Source organism: Mastigoproctus giganteus, chromosome 1, assembly GCF_048544385.1.
Source record: "Mastigoproctus giganteus isolate SK-2022 chromosome 1, ASM4854438v1, whole genome shotgun sequence".
NCBI classification, from domain to species: Eukaryota; Metazoa; Arthropoda; class Arachnida; order Uropygi; family Thelyphonidae; genus Mastigoproctus; species Mastigoproctus giganteus.
In genome coordinates, this window is record NC_143575.1 from 237340651 (window position 1) to 237364568 (window position 23918).

The 23918-nt window shown below is 35.2% G+C and overlaps 1 protein-coding gene across 1 annotated transcript in view; it reads right to left on the bottom strand.

Moving 5' to 3' along the window:
- LOC150091667 (dual specificity protein phosphatase CDC14C-like) overlaps positions 1-23918 on the bottom strand; it is a 481702-nt gene that overhangs the window by 181969 nt on the left and 275815 nt on the right. The window contains exons 7-8 of the mRNA XM_090385065.1: positions 22707-22769; positions 5109-5196 (exon numbers count right to left, since the gene is read on the bottom strand). Coding sequence (XP_090241191.1) covers positions 5109-5196; positions 22707-22769 — 151 coding nt within the window. The remainder of the gene's footprint in view (positions 1-5108; positions 5197-22706; positions 22770-23918) is intronic.

Sequence of the window (23918 nt, forward strand, 5' to 3'; positions counted from 1 at the left end):
CAACCATGTTTTCTAAGGCAGACGTGTCAAACATGTGGCCTGCGGGCTGCATGCAGCCCTTTGCAAGCACACCTGCAGCCCACACAAAGGACACTGTAGCAACTGCAAAATCTGTTAATTGAAGTAATTTAGGTAATTTAGAATTTTGAATATCACGTGCAGCTGCCTTACGACAAGAATTCTATCATTCTTGCCAATTTATTGGTGTAGGTACCTGGGTCCTGATCCAAATTCCACGGCCCACAAGTGGAAAAGGTTCCTCTCTCGTTAAGGTAAACCGCTCGGCCTGAGTGACAGAGTGGAACCAACGAGCATGAGGTAAAAACCCGTTTATCTCGCTTATAAGAATACATAAGCTGGCCTAAATTTCATTTCAGTTTTTTAACCGGTGATTTTATTTTTAATTTAATTTTATTATTTTTCGGATTGCACATCATCATTAAAAATGGCTAATACTTCTCCAGCTAAGAGAAAAAGGAAACTGAACGAAGAAGGGCGAGTGTTTCACGAAAAATGGGAATTACAGTATTTTTGCACAACGGTGAATGGAAAGATACATTGTTTTAATTTGCAACAAAAGCATTGCCACACCAAAAGAGTACAACTTGAAAAGACATTATGAAATGAACCATCGATCTTACGATAAATATGAAGGCCCAATGCGTGTCTCAAGGAATTGAAGGCTAACGTAAGACAGCAACAGACTCGTTTTACGAAAATTGAGAAAGGGAATGTCGCTTCCGTTACTGCAAGCTAATGAACTCAGCCGAATGATCGTCATGAGTGGGAAATCTTACAGTGAAGGAGATTTCGTAAAGCAATGCCTTGTAAAAACGGCTCAAATTGTGTGTCCAGAGAAAGCACACATTCAAAGATATTTCATTAACCAGGAACACTATTGCTGAACGGATTGATGAAATGTCAAATGATATGAAACAACAGTTGAAGGCCACATCATCAAGATTTGAACATTTTTCTATTGCTATTGATGAGACTGTTGACATCACTGGAATGGCACAGATTGCGGTTTTCATCACGGCTTGTGACAGTTAATTTAATATTTATGAAGAACTGATCCCCATGCATGACACTATGACAAGCCAGGATATCTTTGAGAAAGTTGAGCAGGTTCTGCATGACTATGGTTTGGATTTGAGTAAATTTGCATGCTTATCTACTGATGGTGCTGCAAATATGGTTGGCAGACATAATGGTTTGCTGCCATGTTATGAACAAAAATAGAACACTCACATCCAGATTCATCATTTGCATATTTTCACTACATTATTCATCAGAAAAATTTGTGTTCAAAGATTTTAAAATTGGATCATGTGCTTAGTTTGGTCGCAAAGACAGTGAACTATATCAGAGGCCATGCTCTCAACCACCGTCAATTCAGCCAGTTGTTGGAAGATATGGATAATCAGTTTACTGATGTTCCATTCTACACAGAAGTCCGCTGGTTGTCATGTCACAAAGTGCTGAAAACATTTTATTTGTTGAGACAAGAAATAATTATGTTTTTGGTGATGAAAGGTCAAAACACGGATGAAATAAAAGATGAAAGTTGGCTCCAGGATCTAGCTTTTGCTGTGGACATTACTGCACAATTAACTGATCTTAATTTTAAATTACAAGGTAAAAACAAACTCATCACTCAGTTGTATGATGACATCAAGTGCTTCATTACAAAACTAAGCTTATGGAAGTCACAGTTGTCAAATGAAAATTTAGTTCATTTTCCTAAGTGCAAAGAGCTAAAAAAACACTGCCAAAAACACTGAAAAACAAATGTATTTAGCTTTGCTAAGTATGACAGTTACCTGGAATTGTTGTCAAAAGAATTTCAGGAAAGATTTCGTGATTTCTCATCTTTTGAACACCACTTTGCATTATTCTCAGCACCATTCACCTTTGATGTTGCCAAGGCAGAAGAAAGACTGCAGGTGGAACTATTAGAAATGCAGTCGAATTCTACGCTCAGAGCAAAGTACCTTGAAGTGGGGATAACTCGTTTCTTTTCATACCTTCCTGAAAAGTTTAAAAAGTTCAGAAAGTTTGCCACAAGGATTATGGCAATGTTCAGTTCTACCTATGTGTGTGAACAGTTATTTTCCTTCATGAAATCAACAAAAACTTCTCAGAGAACAAGACTGACTGATCAACACCTCTCATGTCTGATGAAAGTCAGAACTGCACAGACATTTCAGCCAGACATAGCTAAAATTGTCATTAAAACGAAGTGTCAAGCCTCAGGACAAAACACTAAAAATAGTCGTAAATAAATGTTCATTTTGATATAAATGTTCAACAATGTATTTGTTGCTGTTGCATACAAGTCTATGTTGCCGTTTAAAATTTCTTTTTTTTTTCTTTTGTTAAACTACTTCATTACTTTGCATTCATGAATGTGGCTAGCTGCTAAACCATTTGTATGCACATTGTATGTTCTGCAATAATTTTTATTAAATGACTTCAATTAGTTGTCGTGTGCGGCCCTCATGACAACACAAATGTGACCCATATGGCCCTCGGGGGACCTTCAGTTTGACAACATGCCTGCTCTAAAGCACTGATGTACCCTGATGAATGTGCGCCTGTTGGGCTGCCTTTGGCGGGAAAATGTTTCTTGGTACAAACGTGCAGCCTCGAGTGCACTGCCATTGGCTTTACCATACATGAAGTGCATGTCCGCATACTCTTCGCTGCTGTAACCTCTTTCCATGTTGACTATCCTTTGATAAGTACTAGCATGCCTGCTACGTCTCGGAGAAAGGGGAAAGGGAGAGAACGAGCATAACCTAACCTAACCTAAACAAACAAGTCAGTGGTGGATCCCAACTTTGTACAGTTCACCTTGTCAGTGGTAGATCCCAACTAGAAATGTGCAATATCTCAAAAACGATTCACTTTACGACTGTTTGTTAGGCTTTTTTTTGCATATTGTAGTCTGTACAGTTCACCTTTAAATTATTGACCATCATTTTTGAAACACCCCGTGTATATGTATGCATAGGTTATAGGGGCCTGGAAACTTTTTTTGATTTTCGAAGGGGTCTACAGATCTCAGTAGTTTGGGAACCACTAATTTAGTTGATTTAAAAATGTGTCCCCCATGTCGAGTTTCCTTCTCATTTGCTCCAATCAATTAGAGGAAAATTAAAATCACCCATAATAAACTCATTCACACTTACTTGTCCATTCCATTTGCATGTAGAGGCTCTCATCATAATCTTCACAATTACTAGGCCTGTATATTACTCCCACTCTCATTATACCTTTGCTTCCAACTATCTCACACCATACAGATTTTATACTATCATGCGAAATTTCTGAATCCGGAAAATTTTTTGTCACACTCAGGCTACTCTTGATAAGAACCATAACCCCATCACCCCTTCTGTCTGCCCTATCTTTCCTAAATACATTGTAAATACCATACTGAAGCACATCATTCCCTATTTCCGGGTGGCACCACGTTTCTGTAAGCCCTATTATGTCAGCGTTACTTGTCCTAACCAGCAGTCCAAATTCACTCATTTTATTGATGGCACTTCTGACATCACTGTATAAGTAATTAAGACTTGCATATTTAACTACCCTGACACACCCTTTGAAGTTATTTAAGCTTGCTTCCCTGTTATATTTTACCTGCTCATTTGAAACATTTCTGGCCTCAGAACATCATGCTAATATGATCTGTTGTGGTAACAAACAAGAACTCAAGGTATGTGCAAGCATTACTTTGATCAATTTATCAGATAAACACATATTTATATTGCCCTTGTCCCCCCCCCCCGGCGCAAACTAGCAATTTTCCTGAACCTTTAAGGTATTCTCAATTATACTGCCAAAAACCCTTGCACCACCTTTGTATCTCATCTCTAAAAAGCAGATTCCTTCTAACTATGAGTGTGGGCCAAGCTGATAAAAATTTATCCCAAAAGCCTTGCAGAATCCTTCAAGTCTTGAGTTAATCCACAAAGCTTTCAGCATATAATCCCCCCCCCCATTATGCCTGGGCAGAATCGCAGACACATCAGACATTCTGACCAAACTCGTGGCTTTTCTTCAGGATGGTCTAACAAATCATCAGATCATGTGTGCTTAATATCATTAGTCTCCACATAAATAATAATAATGTTCTCTTTATCCCCTTTAAAATTTGACAATCTATTGGTGACATCATTAATTATTGCTACTGGCAGATATACTCTGGTTCTAGTCCACTTATCCTTATTACAAAAATATTTCCTGTTTCCCTGACAATGAAGTCTCCAAAGAGAACTAAGTATTTCTGAACCAGAGCAGTTTGCACTTGATTATTCTGTCTGGGGCTCAAATTGAGAGTGCATCACTTGGTAGGTTACTAAGTGCAATTAGTCCCCAAATGAATAATAATGCTCTCTTTATCCCCCTTAAAATCTGATAATCTGTTGGTTAAGATCATTAATTGTTGCTCCCAGCAAAGACTCCCTGGTTTTGGTCCACCATTACAAAAAATGTTACCTGTTTTCCTGACAACAGAATCACCCAAAATTAAATCTCCTTCAACCAGAGCAGTATGCACTTGACTATTCTTTTCTTTGATGCAAATTGGAGTGCATCAGTTGGCAGGTCACAAGATACTTGAGTCTCAGACAAGCTCCCAGTTACATTTGTTTCTAGGGAAAGCACCAATTTCTTAAGTGAATCAAATCTCCTCTAATGCACCAAGTTCTAATTTGAGATCAATACTCCTTACATAGGGTGCAAAGAAAAATATCATCAGTTTTATCTACTAGACCAGACCTAGAGTACATGCCACGGTCTATACAACTGATGAACGCATGACTCACACTGGAAATGCCCACAGGCATTTCCGTCTAAGTCATGATGTCCTTGGACTCCAAACTCACAGAACCAACTGTTGTTCTCTTTACCATTTCTATTCTCTGGAATAACAGTCCATCACACACATTTCCTGAAAATTACTTTTGCGTTTGGGATTTTCATTAAAAAATAAAAAATTATAAGAATTACAGTAAATTAAAGTAAGTATGCTTCTAAATATATATCTACAAAACCATTATGGGTTACTAGTTAATGGGTTAAAAATACCATCTCACCATTTTCAATCTTGCTTTTTGGATGTGGTCCACAAAAAGCAATAAATTTATTTGGCACAATCCAATTAAGATCACCATTTTCTACACGCTGGAAAAAAAATATATATTAAATTGCATGTGCACTAATAATTTCTAAATATAATTTCAATGCAGCATACAATAAAAGTTACCAAGGAAAGCATAGTATCAGATTAAAGCACCTGGTCAAAAGGAAGGCCAAATGATATATATATTGGAATTATGTCAAATGACATTTAGATTTAAATATTAAATGGCATAAATATTGGCTCCAGCGTTAATGCTATTGTCTGAGGACAATTAGACATTATACATGCATGGGTTGTATATGTACTGAACTTATTTATACATTCTTATTTTTAAATTATGGTACTACTTGGGAGCATCAGGAAAATACGTATAAAAACAACAAAATTAATAAAGTTTTAAAGAAAACTGGAGAAATTAGCAAAAGTTAGTGAAAATTAACATTCTTCCTCATGGCCATACCTCTGCTACTTCCTCAGGGGCTTTGAGCAGACATACAGCCATACTAGAGGAATGTATTATACATACCCATTTCTGTAATCTCTATACCAGTTTTGCTAGGTTAATTACTTGGTGGATAATTTGGAATTATAAGAGTAATCTTATTGAATATATGTACTTAATTTTAAATAAACAGGGTGATTTACGGATATTACAGCAAACTTTGACAGGAGATTCAAAGCCCTTCGGGTATGTAAAGACTGAAATATCATAGTATCTCGCCTCCATGTCCTGTGGTGGTCAGTCTGAAAATGTTCAATTTTCCTGCAAATTTTAGGTTTTATGTGTTTGTGGTACTGTTTGTCTGTGCAATAAAAACCTGATGTGCCCAAGTACTACCATAATTTAAAAATAATAATGTATAAATAAGTTAAGTATATATATATATATATATATATATATATATAAGTTGTATTCATATATTGAATTAAGTATGCATAAATGGATGTGAAAGTTACACAAAGTGCCAGTAACTAGAAGGGTGAGGAAAGTAGAAAAAGAAGTGTAGTAGATTTGTGGAAGGTGAAAGAATGTTAATAGCCTAGAGGTTATGACGAATTAAGAAAATTATGGGCTGAATCGCCAAGCCAATATAAAGGGGGGAACTGTAAAGTAAAATTAATATGTCAAGATACTGATAAAATGCAAATAAAATGAAAATGGTATAGCTGTCATCAGATGTGGTGGGGAGGGGGGAACATTTTTAGTAAATGGTCTAATATAGGTAATGCAAAAATTCTTGATCTGATGTCAGCTGAATTAAATATTTATACATGATCAGGTATTTCATTAGGGGACTACACCTGACCATGTATCAGGAACTGCCTTTCTATACTTTTAGTATTAGTAATGGCCGCATGGTGCAAGAAAGCCTATGGCTTATGCTGCACCAACCAAAAAAATATATATAATAAAAAAAACAATAAAACAATGATAAAAAATAAAATAAAATAAATAATAATAATTAATAAAAGAAAAGGAAATTAGCACTTTCTAAAACAGTATGGACAAGGTAGTCCCAACACAGTGTAATTTATTTAGGTAAAAATAAATATCGAGTTGGGATAAAAATGGTTAATATTAATGTGTCTAATATAAATATGTAGAATTTAGCATAGAATTTAATTTTGTATAGATAGGAAATGAATGTATTTTAAAAATAGATTTAGAACAAGCAAATGATATAAGGGTGAGGTATTAAATAGAGAATGGGGAAGGGAAAAAGGAGTATTTTAAATAAATAAAGACGAAAAATAGCAATAGAAGTAGCATAGTAGGAATGTTCTTGTGAACTCGTATTACACTAATTTAAAGAACGGGAAGAACTTTAGAATTAGACAGCAGAAAGATAAAAAGCATAGAAAAAGTTATTAAATGACACTAAGTTTGCTGTGGCTGTGAAGCCCAACCTTATAGTAAGGGCCCTGGCATTTGTAAGCATTAGTATAAAAGGGAGATAATAACCAAATACTTGTATTGAAAGGAAAAATATGTCAAAACATGCCGAGAAATGAATCTAAAACAAAACTGAAAGTGATAAGACAGTGAAAGTGTACGAAACCTGGAGTATTTCAAGAAATGCGAAGTGAAAATGAGCTGGTGGGGAGATGAAGTGCACAAATTCAGTAGAGCAGATGAATGCATGCAGGCTTCAACCAAATGGGCAATAATCTATATGATAAAGTAATTTATAGCAGTGAAGCGGACTTAATAGTACGCTGCGAAGAAATTCAAAATAGCAGGAAAATAGTGACCTCTATAGTTGTATTTAGAATACGACTATAGTGCTTGGAGATAATTTATAATTAGCATTGGAAAAAGAAACGCGGTTGGAATAGTATGGCTTTAATGTGATAAAGTCATACAAAATTAAACATTACTGTTAATATATAAAGAATTATATGGTGGCAAAAAACATATATACGATAAACCAAATGATGGGGCTGCGTTATAATAAGCTGAATAGTAAATGTATCAGAGTATAGTAAACAAGAATCATCAAATATTTTGAGATATAAATAAATTAATAATTATAAACTATCCAAATCTGCATGAAAGTACATCCAAGGAAAAAGAACTGGTTTAAATTCATAGAAATAAGTAACATGGTGACTTAAGATCCAAAGGTGGTGAAGAATCATCATATATTTTGAGATATAAATAAATTAAGACCATGTGGATACACATGGTCTTAATTTATTTATAAAAATTTAAAACATAAAAGAATATAAACAAAAATTTTCATAGTATTCATGTGTGTGTGGTTATCTTCAATGATAGCTAAAATTTTTATGGCAGCATTAGTGAAGTTGTGGTGGTGGAAGTGTAAGAGTTCTAAATCAGTGTCGTTGTTTTTAGCAATAGTTAGGTTTTTATTTTCTGATCTATGTCCATTAATTCTTGTTTAGGGAGTTAGATGTTTGTCCTAAAAATCTCAAAAATCGCCATAAAAATCTTAGCTACCATTGAAGATAACCACACACGTGAATACTACGAAAACAATTATGTGTATCCACATGGTCTTAACAACAAATTCTTTAATGAAATTTTATTTAGCAATAGTTCTCTAAACACCAAACACTGTATTTACAAATTATTTAATCTTAGTCACATCATGCTAGCTAAAAAATGCACACTCACATGGTAACAAAAAGCTTAATCCATACACAAATATAAAGTTTGATTTTAATAATTTACTCAGTTCTTGGGACCATAGTACTCTTAATTTACCCATAATAAACCATTTCCTTCTTAACATCAAAAAATCTCCTCCTTAAAGCTTTAGTTTAATTCTGTCAAAAATTCAGGTTCAACAATATCCAACTAAAACACATTATACAAGACATTGGTCTTTACAGAACTGGCAATTTTACTACCCACTGCACTGAATTTTGCAATATTAAATTTACACAAAAATGGTTCAACAATATATCATGGTCCTCACTACTCTAAGCATAATAACCTATTGCCTTCAAACAGCCTATACAAATTTGATATATGCCATTCTTACAAATACGATCCTCCATTAGACTTGAAAATTGCAACTATAAACAACTAGCTACTAACATAGGAAATATTCTACCCACTCAGAAATAGGAAATCAATGTATTTTAAAAATAGATTTAGAACAAGCAAATGATATACGGGTGAGGTATTAAATAGAGAATGGGGAAGGGAAAAAGGAGTATTTTAAATAAATAAAGACGAAAAATAGCAATAGAAGTAGGATAGTAGGAATGTTCTTGTCAACTCGTATTACACTAATTTAAAGAACGGGAAGAACTTTAGAATTAGACAGCAGAAAGATAAAAAGCATAGAATAACGTAGCCCCATGCCACTGCAATAACCCTATTTATGCCCCTTATACTGATCGACATCATGGGCATATTATTACAGGAATCTTAACATCATTAAGAGCCATGACCTAAAAACTGCTGATCGAAAGTTTTAAATGCAGACCCATAAATAAAGCTAACCTTAATAATATCACCAGAGTATTATATTTAAATCTAATACATTTTGCTAACAAACTTGCTTCAAAATACAACATTCCACATGAAGCATACCAAAATTGGATCACCATCATCTATCATGACATTGTAAAAGCTATATCTAATGCCTACAAACTGTACAAAAACTTTTACACACCCTATATGATAAAGTAACCTACAACCTTAAAAAACATATAATAGAATTACAAGACAATTTTATCATCACCCCGGTAGATAAAGCTTCCGACAACTTTGCCACATTTTGTAAGCAAATTTACTGTATTCAACTCAAAAATGAAATAGAAAATAGTTCCACTTTCACTGTCTGCCATCTTAATCCTTCAGCCACAGTTAAAAAGCTAATTGCTTTACATAAAAAACTACATACTAAATTACAAAACACAACCCTACCATTTCTCTATATGATTGCAAAATTCCATAAACAACCTGTAGGTTTCAGGTTTTTTATTAGAAGCTCTAAAAACAGTGGCTGCTACCTTCAAACAAACATTTTGTCAAACTACTAAAAGCTATTTTTAATAATCTCACATCTACTTGGGTAATTAATAATAACCTAGCTGTCATCAACACCTTTAAATCTAATATTACAATAACAAACATAGAAACATTTGATTTTACCTCCATACCACATAATTTACTGATATTTGTGCTAAAACAGCTTTATCACAGAAACGAAGATAAATTAAACATAAATGAAAACAGATGGAACAACTATGTAAACCTCTGTTTACTCAATAACTATATCTTCGATGGCAAATTTATCTATAAACAAACTATTGGTGTTCCTATAGGTTCCCAAATATCCAGCTTAGCTTCAAACCTATTCCTGCATCATTAAAAAGAACTATATTTCTGCCACCGTATAATTCTTTATATATTAACGATAATGTTTAATTTTGTATGACTTTATCAAAGTAAAGCCATACTATTCCAACCGCGTTTCTTTTTCTTTTTCCAATTATATACCACCTTCGGATCTTAAGTCACCATGTTATTTATTTCTATGGATTTAAACCACTTCTTTTTCCTTGGATGTACTTTCATGCAAATTTGGATAGTTTATAATTATTAATTTATTTATATCTCAAAAGATTTGATGATTCTTGTTTACTATACTCTGATACGTTTACTATTCAGCTTATTATAACGTAGCCCCATCATATGGTCTAATGTGTACATGTTTTTGCCACTGTATAATTCTTTATATATTAACAGTAATGTTTAATTTTGCATGACTTTATCGCATTAAAGCGATACTATTCCAATCGTGTTTCTTTTTCCAATGCTAATTATAAATTATCTCCATGAACTTGTATTCTAAATAAGACAATAGAGGTCACTATTTTTCCGCTATTTTAAATTTCTTCGCAATTTACTATTAAGTCCGCTTCGCTGCTATAAATTGCTTTATCATATAGATTATTGCTCATTTGGTTGAAGCCAGCATGCATTCATACTCTACTGAATTTGTGCACTTCATCCCGCTGCCTTTATTTTTCCCAGCCAGCTCATTTTCGCTTTGCATTTCTTGAAATACTCCAGGTTTTGTACACTTTCACTGTCTTATCATACTTTTGCTTTTGTTTTAGATTCGTTTCTCAGCATGTTTTGACACATATTTTTCCTTTCAATACAAGCATTTGGTATTATCTCCCTTTTATACTAATGCTTACAAATGCCAGGTTGGGCTTCCCAATCCCCAGCAAGCTTAGTGTTATTTAATAACTTTTTCTATGCTTTTTATCTTTCTGCTGTCTAATTCTAAAGTTCTTCCCGTTCGTTAAACTATTAGTGTAATATGAGGTGACATAAACGTTCCTACTATCCTACTTCTATTGCTATTTTTCGTCTTTATTTATTTAAAATACTCCTTTTTCCCTTCACCATTCTCAATTTAATACCTCACCCTTATATCATTTGCTTGTTCTAAATCTAGTTTTAAAATATATTGATTTCCTATCTATACAAAATTAAATCTTCTTCAAGAGGAGTGTTTCCATTTACAGTGAGTTTCCTCAGCCTACAAGTTATTTCTCGTTAGGAATTTTTTCCCGCCATAAAGTGCGGTTCAAGGTGTCTTGGTCGGTTAAGCCTCGGGCTGTCATGCACTCCCATACTCCATCCATCCATGTCCTCCTAGGTCTTCCTCTTCTCCTTCTTCCAGGAGGTATCCATTCCAGGATAGCCTTTGGATATCTGTTTTCTTGCATCTGTTTTACATGTCCATACCATGTTAGACGCTTTTCTTTGATGGTGTCAATAATAGTCTTTCTCACTTCCATTTTTTCCCTTATGTCTTCATTCCGTTTTCTGTCTCTTCTAGAAGTTCCTGCTGAGCGTCTCCAAAAATCCATTTCTGTGGAGAGCAATTTGTTTTTCGCTCGCTTATTCAATGTCCAAGTTTCCGCTCCATACAATAGAAGACTTTGTACAATCGTTTGAAATATAAGTTTCTTTGTTTTATTTAGGATATTTTTGCTCCACAGAACAGAGTATAACATGCCGATAGCCTTTCTGCCGTCTGTAATTCTCTTATTGATCTCTGCTTGGGATGATCCATCACTTTGTAAGATTGATCATAAATATTTGAATTTATCGACTTGTTTGATTTTAAAACCTGTAATATTTAGAACGTGTCCTGGCCCTGAAGACAACATTTCAGTCTTGCTAAAATTGATTTTTAGACCCCATTGTTTATATTCCTCAAACAATTGACGACATGCATACTTTGCATCTTCTAAGTCTTGTGCTATCACCAGCTGATCATCTGCAAAAAGTAAATTGTTGAATATAGGTGTTCTTATTAATCGGCAATCCAATTTTATTACATTTTTTTGACCAGGATCTTAGGCAGATGTCAATATAAATTTTGAAAAGTGTTGGTGACATGCAACAACCTTGTAATAAGCCTTTTGAAGTGTGGAATTCAGGTGACAAAGTTTATCCCACTTTAATTCTGCATCTATTATTCCTCTAAATTGCCTTAATAATGTTAATCAGTTGTCCATCAATATTTGCCTCTTTCAGTGCTTCCCATAAGAGTTTTCTTGGAACACTGTCATATGCCTTTTCAAGGTCAATGAAAATCATAAAGATTTTTTCCCCTTTTGATTGGCATTTTTCAAGGATCTGTCGTACTGTTGAGATATGATCTATACATGACCTCCCAGCTGAAAAACCACTTTGTTCTTCTGATACCTCGATTCGGGCTTCTAAATGGTTCCTGATCCATTTTCCAAGGATCTTTAACAGCGGGTTCAGGACGCATATTCCACTGTAATTTGAACAGCTTTTCCAATCGCCCTTCTTATAAATTGATGTAATATATCCTGTTATCATTTCCTTCGTTATTTCTTCTCCTCTCAGTATACTATTTAACAGTTTTTGTATCAGAACAGCCACTCCTCTTCCTCCATATTTCAGAAGTTCCATGTAAACTCCTCCAGGTCCAAGTGATTTGCCATTCCTTCCTTCCTTCCTTTAGCAGAAGTTCCACTTCCCTAACAGAAACTTTTAAGCCCGAGTCTTCTACACCAAAATCCTCCATCGTCTTGAACTCTTCCCGGTCTTCTTTTAAAAGTCCTTCATAGTACTCCGTCCAGTCTTTCAAAGGTATTAATTGCAAAACAGCATTGTGTTTATTCTGTTTTCTCAAGTCTTTAAGGACCTTCCATGATTCCACTGATTGCTTGAAGCCCAATTTGCTATTAATAGTTGCGCATTTCCTTTCCCATTCTTCATTTTTTGCTTCTACTACCAACCGATTGGCTATTTTCTTTTTTTCAACATAAATGTTCCTATATGCATCATTCCTATCACCCAGCCATTTCTGATATGCAAGTTTCTTTTCCTCTACAGAAGCTCTTTCTCTGTAATCCAGGTCTTTTTTGGTCCTTGGCTCTTCTTTTTGCCTAGGATTTCATGAGGTATTTTTTTAACAGTATTTTTTAAATATTCGTAGATTTCTTCAGTATTACCTTTTATCTCTATGTTAATTGCAGCATCCAGTCTTTGGGTGAAGTTGTTTCTAATGCTGTCGTCCTGGAGTAGGTCAATGATAAATTGATCCACCTGTAGCATTTCTCCTTCCCTGCATTGTTGGTTGTCCACACATATTTTCTTAATCCAGTTCCACCTCAGTGTTGTTTTAACAAGAAAATGGTCAGATCCACATTCAACTCCTCTATAAACTCTGACATCTTTCAATACATACGTACTTGAATGTTTTGAAATAATGTAACCTATAACTGATCTAATTTGTCTTGTCTCCTGTGACCAAGTATATTTATGGATATCCTTGTGTTGGAAAAATGTGTTGTTTTTTCTCAAGTCGAACTGTTCACAAAGATTGCATAATCTATCTCCATTGTCATTCCTCTCTTTCTCTCCAAATCTTCCAATAACTTTGCTATTTTATTCAGTTCCTACTCTTGCATTGAAATCTCCCATTAGAAATATCTCTTTGTTCTTAGGAATTTTTTCTATTAGTTCTCTCAGATCCTCCCAAAATTCATCCTTCAAAGTATCAGCGGTGTCATTAGTCGGGGCATATATTCCCAAAATACATATTTCTCTCTCATATATTTTCAGTTCCGATGAGATCTTTCTTTCATTAATAAATTGCCAGTTTTTGATGTTGTGTCTCAATTTCTTTTTAACAGCAATAGAAACTCCTGCTCTTGCTCTTTCACTCTTATCAACTCCACTCCAAAAATGATAGTATTCTCCCATTATTTCCTCTCCACATCTTTTTTTCTTTGTCTCTGATAAAACGACGATGTCTAACTTGAATTTGTGCAGTTCATCAGAAAGAAAGTTTCTTTTAGTTGAAAGGCCTCGAATATTCCAGCATCCCAAAATCACAGTCCTTTTCTGTTTGCCGAGTCATTTCCGAAAGTGCAGTCCATTTTCATTTTCACTTGTAGGTCTTTTAGCATTTGTGTATTTAATTAACTCCTATACTAAATTCTACATATTCATATTAAACAAATTGATATTAACCATTTTTATCCCAACTTGATATTTATTTTTACCTAAATAAATTACATTGAATTGGGACTACCTTGTCCATACTGTATTAGAAATTGCTAATTTCATTTTCATCAATTTGAATTTGAAAGTGTCTGCAATTCTGCCCAGACACGATAGGAGGGAGTATATGATGAGAGCCTTGTCGATCAATTCGGCCCTGGAAAGATTGTGCAAGGCTCAAGGGGTACAATTTTTTTCAGCCTGGACTGTACTTGTTAACAGGAGAGATTGCTTCTACAGGGATGGGATACACTTAAATAGAAAGGGTGCAAGAATATTTGCTGATGCTATCGAGGCAGTGTTAGGTGGGTCGGAAAACTGCTAGCTTGGGGGGAGACAAAGACCAATAGATTGACAGCAGCCACTGGCAGAGGTGAAAGAGATTCTTGCACTGCTTCTATTAGAATGAGCAGAAGCCTGAAAAACAAGATGCATGGCATTTCAGAGACTGCTGGGAGCCATTGCGGTACAAGTAAACACATGGGTTGTGTTAGGGTAGCTAAGAATAGAAACAGGTGCAGATATACTTGCGTGTACACCAATGCTAGGAGTTTAGTAAATAAATTTGATGAATTTGAGGTATTACTCAAAACATCGAAGGCAGATATTGTTGGGATATCAGAGACATGGTGTCACACAGATATAAGGGATGCAGAACTGCAATTTGGGGAGTACAACGTCTACAGAAAGGATAGACAGGATAGGAAGGGGGGAGGGGTTATGCTATTAGTTAAGAAACACATAAAAACCAAGGAAGTGAAGCCAGTCGACATCGCTGGACAGTGCAGTGTGGAGTCAGTTTGGTGTGACATAAACATTGGGAGATCAAAATTGAGAGTAGGAGTGTGCTATAGGCCTAATGACTCTGATGAGTATAATAAGGAACTATACAGGGAAATAGAGTGGGCCAGTAAATCAGAGTGCCTTATAATGGGAGATTTTAATTTCCCAGATATTGACTGGAATTTGGGGGCTGGTCACTCACACACTAGCAAGGCTTTTGTGGATTTATTGGATGATTGTTTTCTACATCAGCATGTTCGGGAGGCAACTAGAGGGAGTAATATTCTTGATTTGATTATCAGCAGTGATTCTTCATGCATTAAGAATCTGCAGATAAATGATCCACTAGGTGGCAGTGATCACAGTGTGCTGAAGTGGGATTTACTCAAAGAGGTAACTACCATTAGGGGTAAAGGGAAGGGTTATTGCTTCCGTAAAGGCGACTACGATGGACTGAGACAGTATTTAAATTCTATACAGTGGGACCAACTGATGATGTTACCAACAGCAAATTCAAAATGGGAAGCATTCAAAGAACTTATCTTGGAAGCTACTAGGCTTTACATACCAACTAAGAAATATTGTTCAAGGTTTAGGCCAAAATGGATGTCAGATGAACTAATGAGGCATATGGCAGAGAAGAAAAATGCATGGGATACATACAAATTAACACATGACACAGAAGCCTATGATAGATACAAGTTGTTATTCAACCAAGTTACAAAGGAGGTTAGGCAGGCGAAGGCAGATTACGAGAAATCCTTGGCAAGGGATGCAAAGAAAAACAGCAAAGAGTTCTTTACTTATGTAAACTCTAGAAGGAAGGGGATGAATCAGATTGGTCCACTTGATATTGATGGGTCAAGTGTTGATGATCCTGCTCAGGTAGCTAACAAACTAAATGAATATTTTGCATCGACATTCACACATGAGGAGTTATTCAGAGAGGGGAATGCCAGAGGTGTATTCAACTCTGCCAGAAAGCCAGAGAACCTTGTAATAACTGAGAGTAAAGTGGAGGAGAAACTGTTGAAGATAAACACAAGAAAGGCACCCGGGATGGATGGGATCTATCCAGTTATATTAAAGGAGGCAGCAAAGGAAGTAAGCAAACCCTTAGCCATAATTATGAGAGCTTCCTTGGACTCAGGGGAGGTACCCATAGACTGGAAATGTGCAAATGTGACCCCAATTCACAAAGGAGGATCAAAGGCTGACACAAGTAATTATAGACCTGTGAGCTTAACTTCTGTTCCAGGAAAATTAATGGAGGCACTGGTTAAGGAAGCACTGCAGGATCATTTAGACAAGACTTCAGTTGTAGCTCAGACACAGCATGGTTTTGTTAAGGGGAAGTCTTGCCTGACCAACTTGATTGGATACTATGATGCAGTCACAAAAGAACTGGATGCAGGGAATAACTTTGATATTATATACTTGGATCTTAGAAAGGCTTTTGATACTGTTGCACATGGAAGACTGCTACACAAATTGGAGCAGTGTGACATTGGAGGCAAATTGCTGCTATGGATAAAGGGGTGGTTGAGGGGGAGAAGACAGAGAGTGGTAATCAATGGACACTGCTCATCGTGGACTGATGTTATTAGTGGAGTCCCTCAGGGCTCAGTGTTGGGTCCATTATTGTTTTCTGTATTTATAAATGATATTGATGATGGTATATCGGGCTTAATGTCCAAGTTTGCAGACGATACAAAGGTTGGCAGGGTTGTCAAGGACACTACTGACACTATGCTGCTGCAACAGGATCTGGAAAGGTTGAGCAGATGGGCTGAGAGGTGGCAAATGAAGTTTAACATTGACAAATGTAAAGTACTACACATGGGAAACAGCAACCCCAGAGCAACATATCAACTCTGTGGTACTACACTGACAGTGGTAGAGAATGAAAGGGACTTGGGGGTGGTTGTGCAGGCAGATATGAAGTTCTCTGAGCAGTGCAGATGGGCTGCAAGAGTAGCTCATGGAGTGTTGTCAATGATATACAGGAATTTTTCCAGCAGGGATAAGGAAGTGATTATTCCCTTGTATAAGGCAATGGTTAGGCCACACCTAGAGTACTGTATACAGGTCTGGAGGCCTTATTTCAAGAAGGATGTAGAGCTGCTGGAACGAGTACAGAGAAGGGCAACAAGATTAGTGAATGGAACAAAGGGGTGCTCTTACGAAGAAAGGCTTAAGTTTTGAAAATTACAGTGTCTGGAGACTAGGCACCAGCGAGGTGATCTGATAGAGGTGTATAAAGCCTTGAATGGTTTAAGCATGCTCAATGCTGATGGGATTCTTCCTCTAGCTCAGAAAAATCACCTGAGAGGGCATAAATTCAAATTGAGGAAAGACAGATGTAGGATAGACGTGAGGAAATTTGCCTTTAGCCAGCGGGTGGTTGGTTGGTGGAACAGACTTCCATCCCTTGTGGTGGAGGTTGACAGCCTAAATAAGTTTAAGGCTCAGCTGGACAGGTATTTTGAACGAACAGAGGGGTGAAGTGGAAGTGGGGTTTTTTTTTTTTTTTTTTTTTTTGGCTGATGCTGCATAAGCTTTCTTTCTTGCATCAAATGCCTCTACTAAATGCTACTACTGCTAATAATGCTACTTTTTCGGCCTTTCGCTTTTCTTGTACTATTACGGAAAAGTATAGAAAGGCAGTTCCTGATACATGGTCAGGTGTAGTCTCCTATTGAAATACCTGATCATGTATCAATATTTAATTCAGCTGACATCAGATCAAGAATTTTTGCATTACCTATATTAGACCATTTATTAAAAATGTTCCCCCCCCCCCAACTGATAACAGCTATACTATTTTCATTTTATTTGCATTTTATCAGTAGCTTGGCAATTTAGCCCATAATTTTCTTAATTCGTCATAACCTCTAGGCTATTAACATTCTTTCACCTTCCACAAATCTACTACACTTCTTATTCTACTTTTCTCACCCTTCCAGTTACTGGCACTTTGTGTAACTTTCACATACATTTATGCATACATAATTCGATATAACAATACAACTTATATATACTCTTGCATCCTTTAATGCTGATTTGCACTTTTAGGTGCATCTGTCATACCTGATTTATTAATCTTGCATTCACTGAAACCATTTCATCAACTGTATACCTCTTTTCATATGTAACTCTTAAAACATTACATTTAAGGGGTTACATTGAATACCCATTTATACATATATATATATAAAAGATACAACAAAAACATAAATTAAGTAAACTTGCAATACATTTCAGCTGTGTTTCATTATCAAATAGCATTAGCAGAGACATATGATGCAAGAAAGCAAGCTTATGCAGCACCAGCCAAAAAAAAAAAAAAAAAAAAAACACTCCCATTTCACCCCTCCGTTCATTCCAAATACCTGTCCAGCTCAGCCTTAAATTTATTAGGCTATCAACTTCAACAACAAAAGATGGAAGTCTGTTCCACCAATCAACTACCTGCTGGCTAAAAGCAAACTTCCACACATCTATCCTACAACTGTCTTTCCTCAATTTGAATTGAGGAAAGAAAGAGGGCATAATGAATACTGTTTGTATTCATTATGCCCTCTCAGGTGATTATTCTGAGCAAGAGGAACAATCCCATCAGCATTGAGCATGCTCAACCCATTCAAGGCTTTATACACCTCAATTAGATCACCTTGCAGGTGCCTAGTCTCCAGACACTGTCCAAAACTTAAGCCTTTCTTCGTAAGAGCAACCAATCATTCCATTCACTAATCCTGTTGCCCTTGCAGACCGTCTGAACTGCTCAGAAAACTTCATATCTGCCTGCACAATTACCCCCAAGTCCTTTTCATTTGCTACCACTGTCAGTGTAGTACCACAGTTGATATATTACTCTGGGGTTACTGTTTGTATTCATTGTATTCAAGAAGTGTTTACCAAAACTTCATGTGAAGTTGTGGCATGATGTGGTGAGATTTCATATTAAAAAGAATGACAAATCCCTCCCATCCAATTATTGTTCCACTTCTTTTACCTCTACTTTTTTTTCCAAATTAATGGAGAAATCCACCAACAGCCAAATCTTAAGCTATCTCAAAACCTTCCACCTGATCAATGTTTGCCAATATGGATTCTGCCAGTGTTGATCCACTGATAATATACTGGTTTATGTTACTTATCTTTGGAAAAATTTGATTGAAAAATTTGGTAAAAGTCAAGCAATTGCCCTTGATATTTCTAAGACTTGTGTGTACCATAAAGATCTTCTAAACAAGCTCTCACCCTATGGCCCATCAAATGTTTTCTGCAAAATAAATATCCCAATTTTATCTCTCTGGAACACTCACTGCAAGTAATGGTACATTATATGTTCCACTGTCAGACACAGTGCTACAAAAACATCATGAACTTCTCAAACGAGATAAATGCCAAGATGAAAACGTTTATGCTGCTGCAAAAGGATGTTTTTTTGCAAATTTTTACTGTCTTCTTGATTAACAGACATATTAAATTGTTTTACTTTTACAAAGAATTTAAACAGTCTTAATCACATTTGTTAGGTTATTTTTTTTATTTAGCTAGTGATTTTGTAAGTTACAACTCACTACTCGTACTGCTATTCTACGTACTACTGGTGTTTTGGTGGGAATATTGTAGTATATAACCAGTAGTGCAGAGGAATAGTGGGGTTTTAATTTTGATAAATAAGTAGCTCAAAAAGATCTAATCACTTGTTGGGCCTATATCTTTTTGGTGTTTAGCTAAGGATATAACTAATTTAACATTGTGATCATTACAGTATAACGTATATCTCGATCTTGATAACATAAGGTATGACATAAAACTAGATAGGGTAATGCATATCACTGCATTTAGTACATTTGTATTAGCATTAATAGAGGCATATGATGCAAGAAAGCAAGCTTATATAGCATCAGCCAAAAAAAAAACACTTCCTGTTTCACCCATCCATTCACTCCAAAAGTTTATCTAGTTCAGCCTTGAATTTATTTAAGCTGTCGACTTCCACAATGACAGATGGAAGTTTGCTCTTTCCACACATCTAATTCTATAACTGCCTTTCCTCATTTTGAATTTATGTCCCCTCAGGTGATTAATCAGGGCAAGAGGAAAAATCCCATCAACACTGAGCTTGCTCAAACCATTTAAAGTCTTATACACCCCAATCAGATCCTTCACAGGTGCCTAGTCTCCAGATGCTGCAATTTGCAGAACTGAAGCCTATCTTGGTAACAGCAATCCTTTGTCCCACTCACTAATCTCGTTGCCCTTCTCTATACTCATTCTAGTAGCTCAACATCTTTCCTAAAATGAGGCCTCCAGACTGTATGCAGTATTCAAAGTGTGGCCTGGCCATTGCCTTATCCCTGCTAGCAAAATTCCTATATATCATTGACAAGACCCCATAAGCTACTCTTGCAGCCTGTCTGCACTGCCCAAAAAACTTCATATCTGACTGTGCAATTATCCTCCAGATCTTTTTCCTTCTCCACTACTCTGACTGTTACTCTGGGGTTACTGCTACCCATTTGCAGTATTTTGCAATTGTCAATATTAAACTTCAGTCACCACCTCTCAGCCCATTTGCACTAACTTTAAAATCTATCAAATTTAGGAATCTATTAGCTTAGTGTAGTATTGTCAATTAATCAATGAAATTTATTAATCTTATTAATTTTCATTGTTAATCAATTAAATTGTATTTAAACAGAAATCATGCCTCAGACTAGAGCAGCAAAGCAACAGGATTTAGGCGGCTGTACAATAGATGTGCAGAAATTTGCCTTTAACCAGCGAGTGGTTGATTGCTGGAGCAAACTTCCATCTGTCATTATGGAAGTCGATAGCTTAAATAAATTCAAGAAAGAACTGGACAATGTTTGGAACAATGGATGGGTAAAATGGGAAGGTTTTTTTTGGGCTGATGCTGTATAAGCTTGCTTTCTTATATCATATGCCTCTGTTAATGCTAATGGTCTGGTAGATGCTAACATCACCTTCTGAAAGGATTCAAGTTTTCTCTTTATGTGCACTTTATCTGTACACCTGAACCAGATACTTGCTCCGTATAACAATGGGCAGGAATATGCTTTTGTGCAATATGACTGTGAAGCCCAATCAGAGAAGGCAACCCTCCTGATCATTATGGTAAATTTCTCAACTTTGTTTTTGATATATGCTATATGTTATTGGAAAGTGAGTTTATTGTCCTTCTATGATACCTAGATATTGTCTATTCTTATGGTTGGGTTCTTATTATCACAGAGTTTTCCTCATACGAGAATGACCTTTGTTTTCTGAGATGATATTTTTAGTTTGTTAGAGGCTGCCCATCTGGAGGGAGTGGTAGCAATTCATTGGATTTTATGTTGTCAAGTTGGAGGGGTATTTTGGTAGATAAATGAACAATTTGTGTGAGGTCATTAGTAATTCCAAAAGCCTCAGCATTTCGATGAGCTGCGTATATGTGACTTGAAAATGTAAATCAGTTCTAGTTTCCTGATCCCTAGTTCTGGAATCCTTCATGACAGTGAAAATTTTGCCTTCATTTTACTATCCCCCTGTATCTACAGCCTATAACAAAAGTCTGTAGAGACAGAGAGGTCATAATCCCATTTAAATAAGTGTCCAATGATGGAGATCTCACCTAAAAAAAACACACTGGACTTAAAGGGTCCAAAGACGGGAAATCCACATGGTACGATTGGCAAAAGGATAACCATATGAGGAAAGGCTTTGATTATGTGCCTAAAGAGCTTGGAAAACAGGTACCTTACAGTGAACCCAACTGAGGTCTATAAGGCTTTGAGAGAGGAAAGGTAAACTGAATAAAGGCAAAATTTTGACTGTTATAAGGAATTCCAGAACTAGGGATCATAAAATCAAATTAAGGTAGGGAAGTTCAGAAAAAGTAGATAAGAAATAGATTAATTATGTGCTTACCTACATGAGTAGGAAAGCACATAATTGGTCTATTTTCTTATCTACTTTTTTGTATGGAGATCTCGCCAAAAAAAAAAAAATGTTGTATCTTCCTTTATATTTTTATTAGTTTTTATTTATTTATTTATTTATTATTATTCTTTTGTTATTATTGTTGATTATTATAATTCTCATTTTTATTTTTATTAATTTATTTTATTATTATTTTTTTTCTTTTGGCCAGTTCAGCAAAAGTCTGTGATTCTTTGCATATATATGCTAATATCATAGTAGATCCATTGTTTGATCACTAAAAGTTTTAAACAGACAACAAATCATGAGAGTGCACTAAAATATTTTTAATGAAAATTTTCTGTAAAATGTCTATATTTATATTTAAAATATATCTATCACATCCACAAAAGTATATAAAATTAAAAAAAAGAAATTAATGCACAAGACTACGCAACTAAACAATTTCTTATAGAAACATATGTAAAAGAATTATTGCAATACTAAATCAAAATTTTGTCAAATAGTAGTGTTTAAATGTGAATAAAAAGACAAAACCAAATTATTCAAATTTCAAAATATAACTTGTGTAAATATTTCAGCAATGCCTCAAAAGAAGGCTAAAATTCAGATTTTTTAATTTAATTTAATTGAATGAAATAATTTAATTATAGTGAAATAATTTATATGAAATAATTCAATTATAATAGTAACTATTATAATTAAATTATTTCACAATAATAAAGCCAAAATCATTAGTAGCAGCTTGAAATCTTGGTTTTCACTAACCTCATAATATTCATATTCATCAACATCAAATGCATCAAAGTTGAAAAAGCCATTTGTGAGGGCCTATAAAATATGGTATGATAAATAACTGCAGAATAGAAGCAAAGCAAAAAAAATTTTATACTTAACTAAAGTGGTTTACCACAAAATTTATTACAGTAAAAAATTAATAAAATTTAATAAAAAAAATTACAAATTCTGTTGTCAATTTATTTATTATAAGGCACTAAATTATGAGTTCAAATTCATGATCAAGCCAGCATTATTAACCAATTAGGGATGTATCACTGAAATACATCATAAGCTCAATGACCACCCAAATAAGAACTGTATACGCAAGAAACAAATCTGATTATAAATACTAATACTAGAAGCCATGAAAACTGATATCCAAATATTATGACAACAGCACTGTAATACAGAAAGCTCACAAAAATTGATTATTCTGGATAAAGTTTAGTACAATCAAAAAGTATTTCACACGCGATAATGTACATATTCTACGTTATAATTTTAACTATATAATATCGGTGTTTAGATACACCATAGATAACTCTTAATAAACTACAAAGTAGTTGTTGTAGGCATCATTTGCTGTTTCTCATATTGTGCTCTGCCTTCACGACGAGTTGCCATGATATTGCACTACTTCGAATAAGTAACTCTTCACTAATAGAGAAGACTATTGTTACTTATTCTCAGTTGAGTACCACCACCCAGACAGCACAGTGCTGTCTGGGTGGTGGTACTCAACTGAGAATAAGTAACAATAGTCTTCTCTATTAGTGAAGAGTTACTTATTCGAAGTAGTGCAATATCATGGCAACTCGTCGTGAAGGCAGAGCACAATATGAGAAACAGCAAATGATGCCTACAACAACTACTTTGTAGTTTATTAAGAGTTATCTATGGTGTATCTAAACACCGATATTATATAGATACCAAACTCTTAAAGTATTATGCCTTGTGCATTTATTTATTTTAAATATAATTTTAACATAAATCAGCTTCATACTAAAGCAGATCTATGCTTAACAAAATTAGAGGGGGGAGGGGGGAATTACCTAAGCCATCCTATTAAAAGTTTAGTTAATCAGGTTCTCACTCACAATGATGATCTTTATTCTAACATTTTGAATATTAGTAACAATTTTACAGAACAAAAGAATCCAGCAGACATATGAGTAATTACATAATCAGTAGTATTCAAAA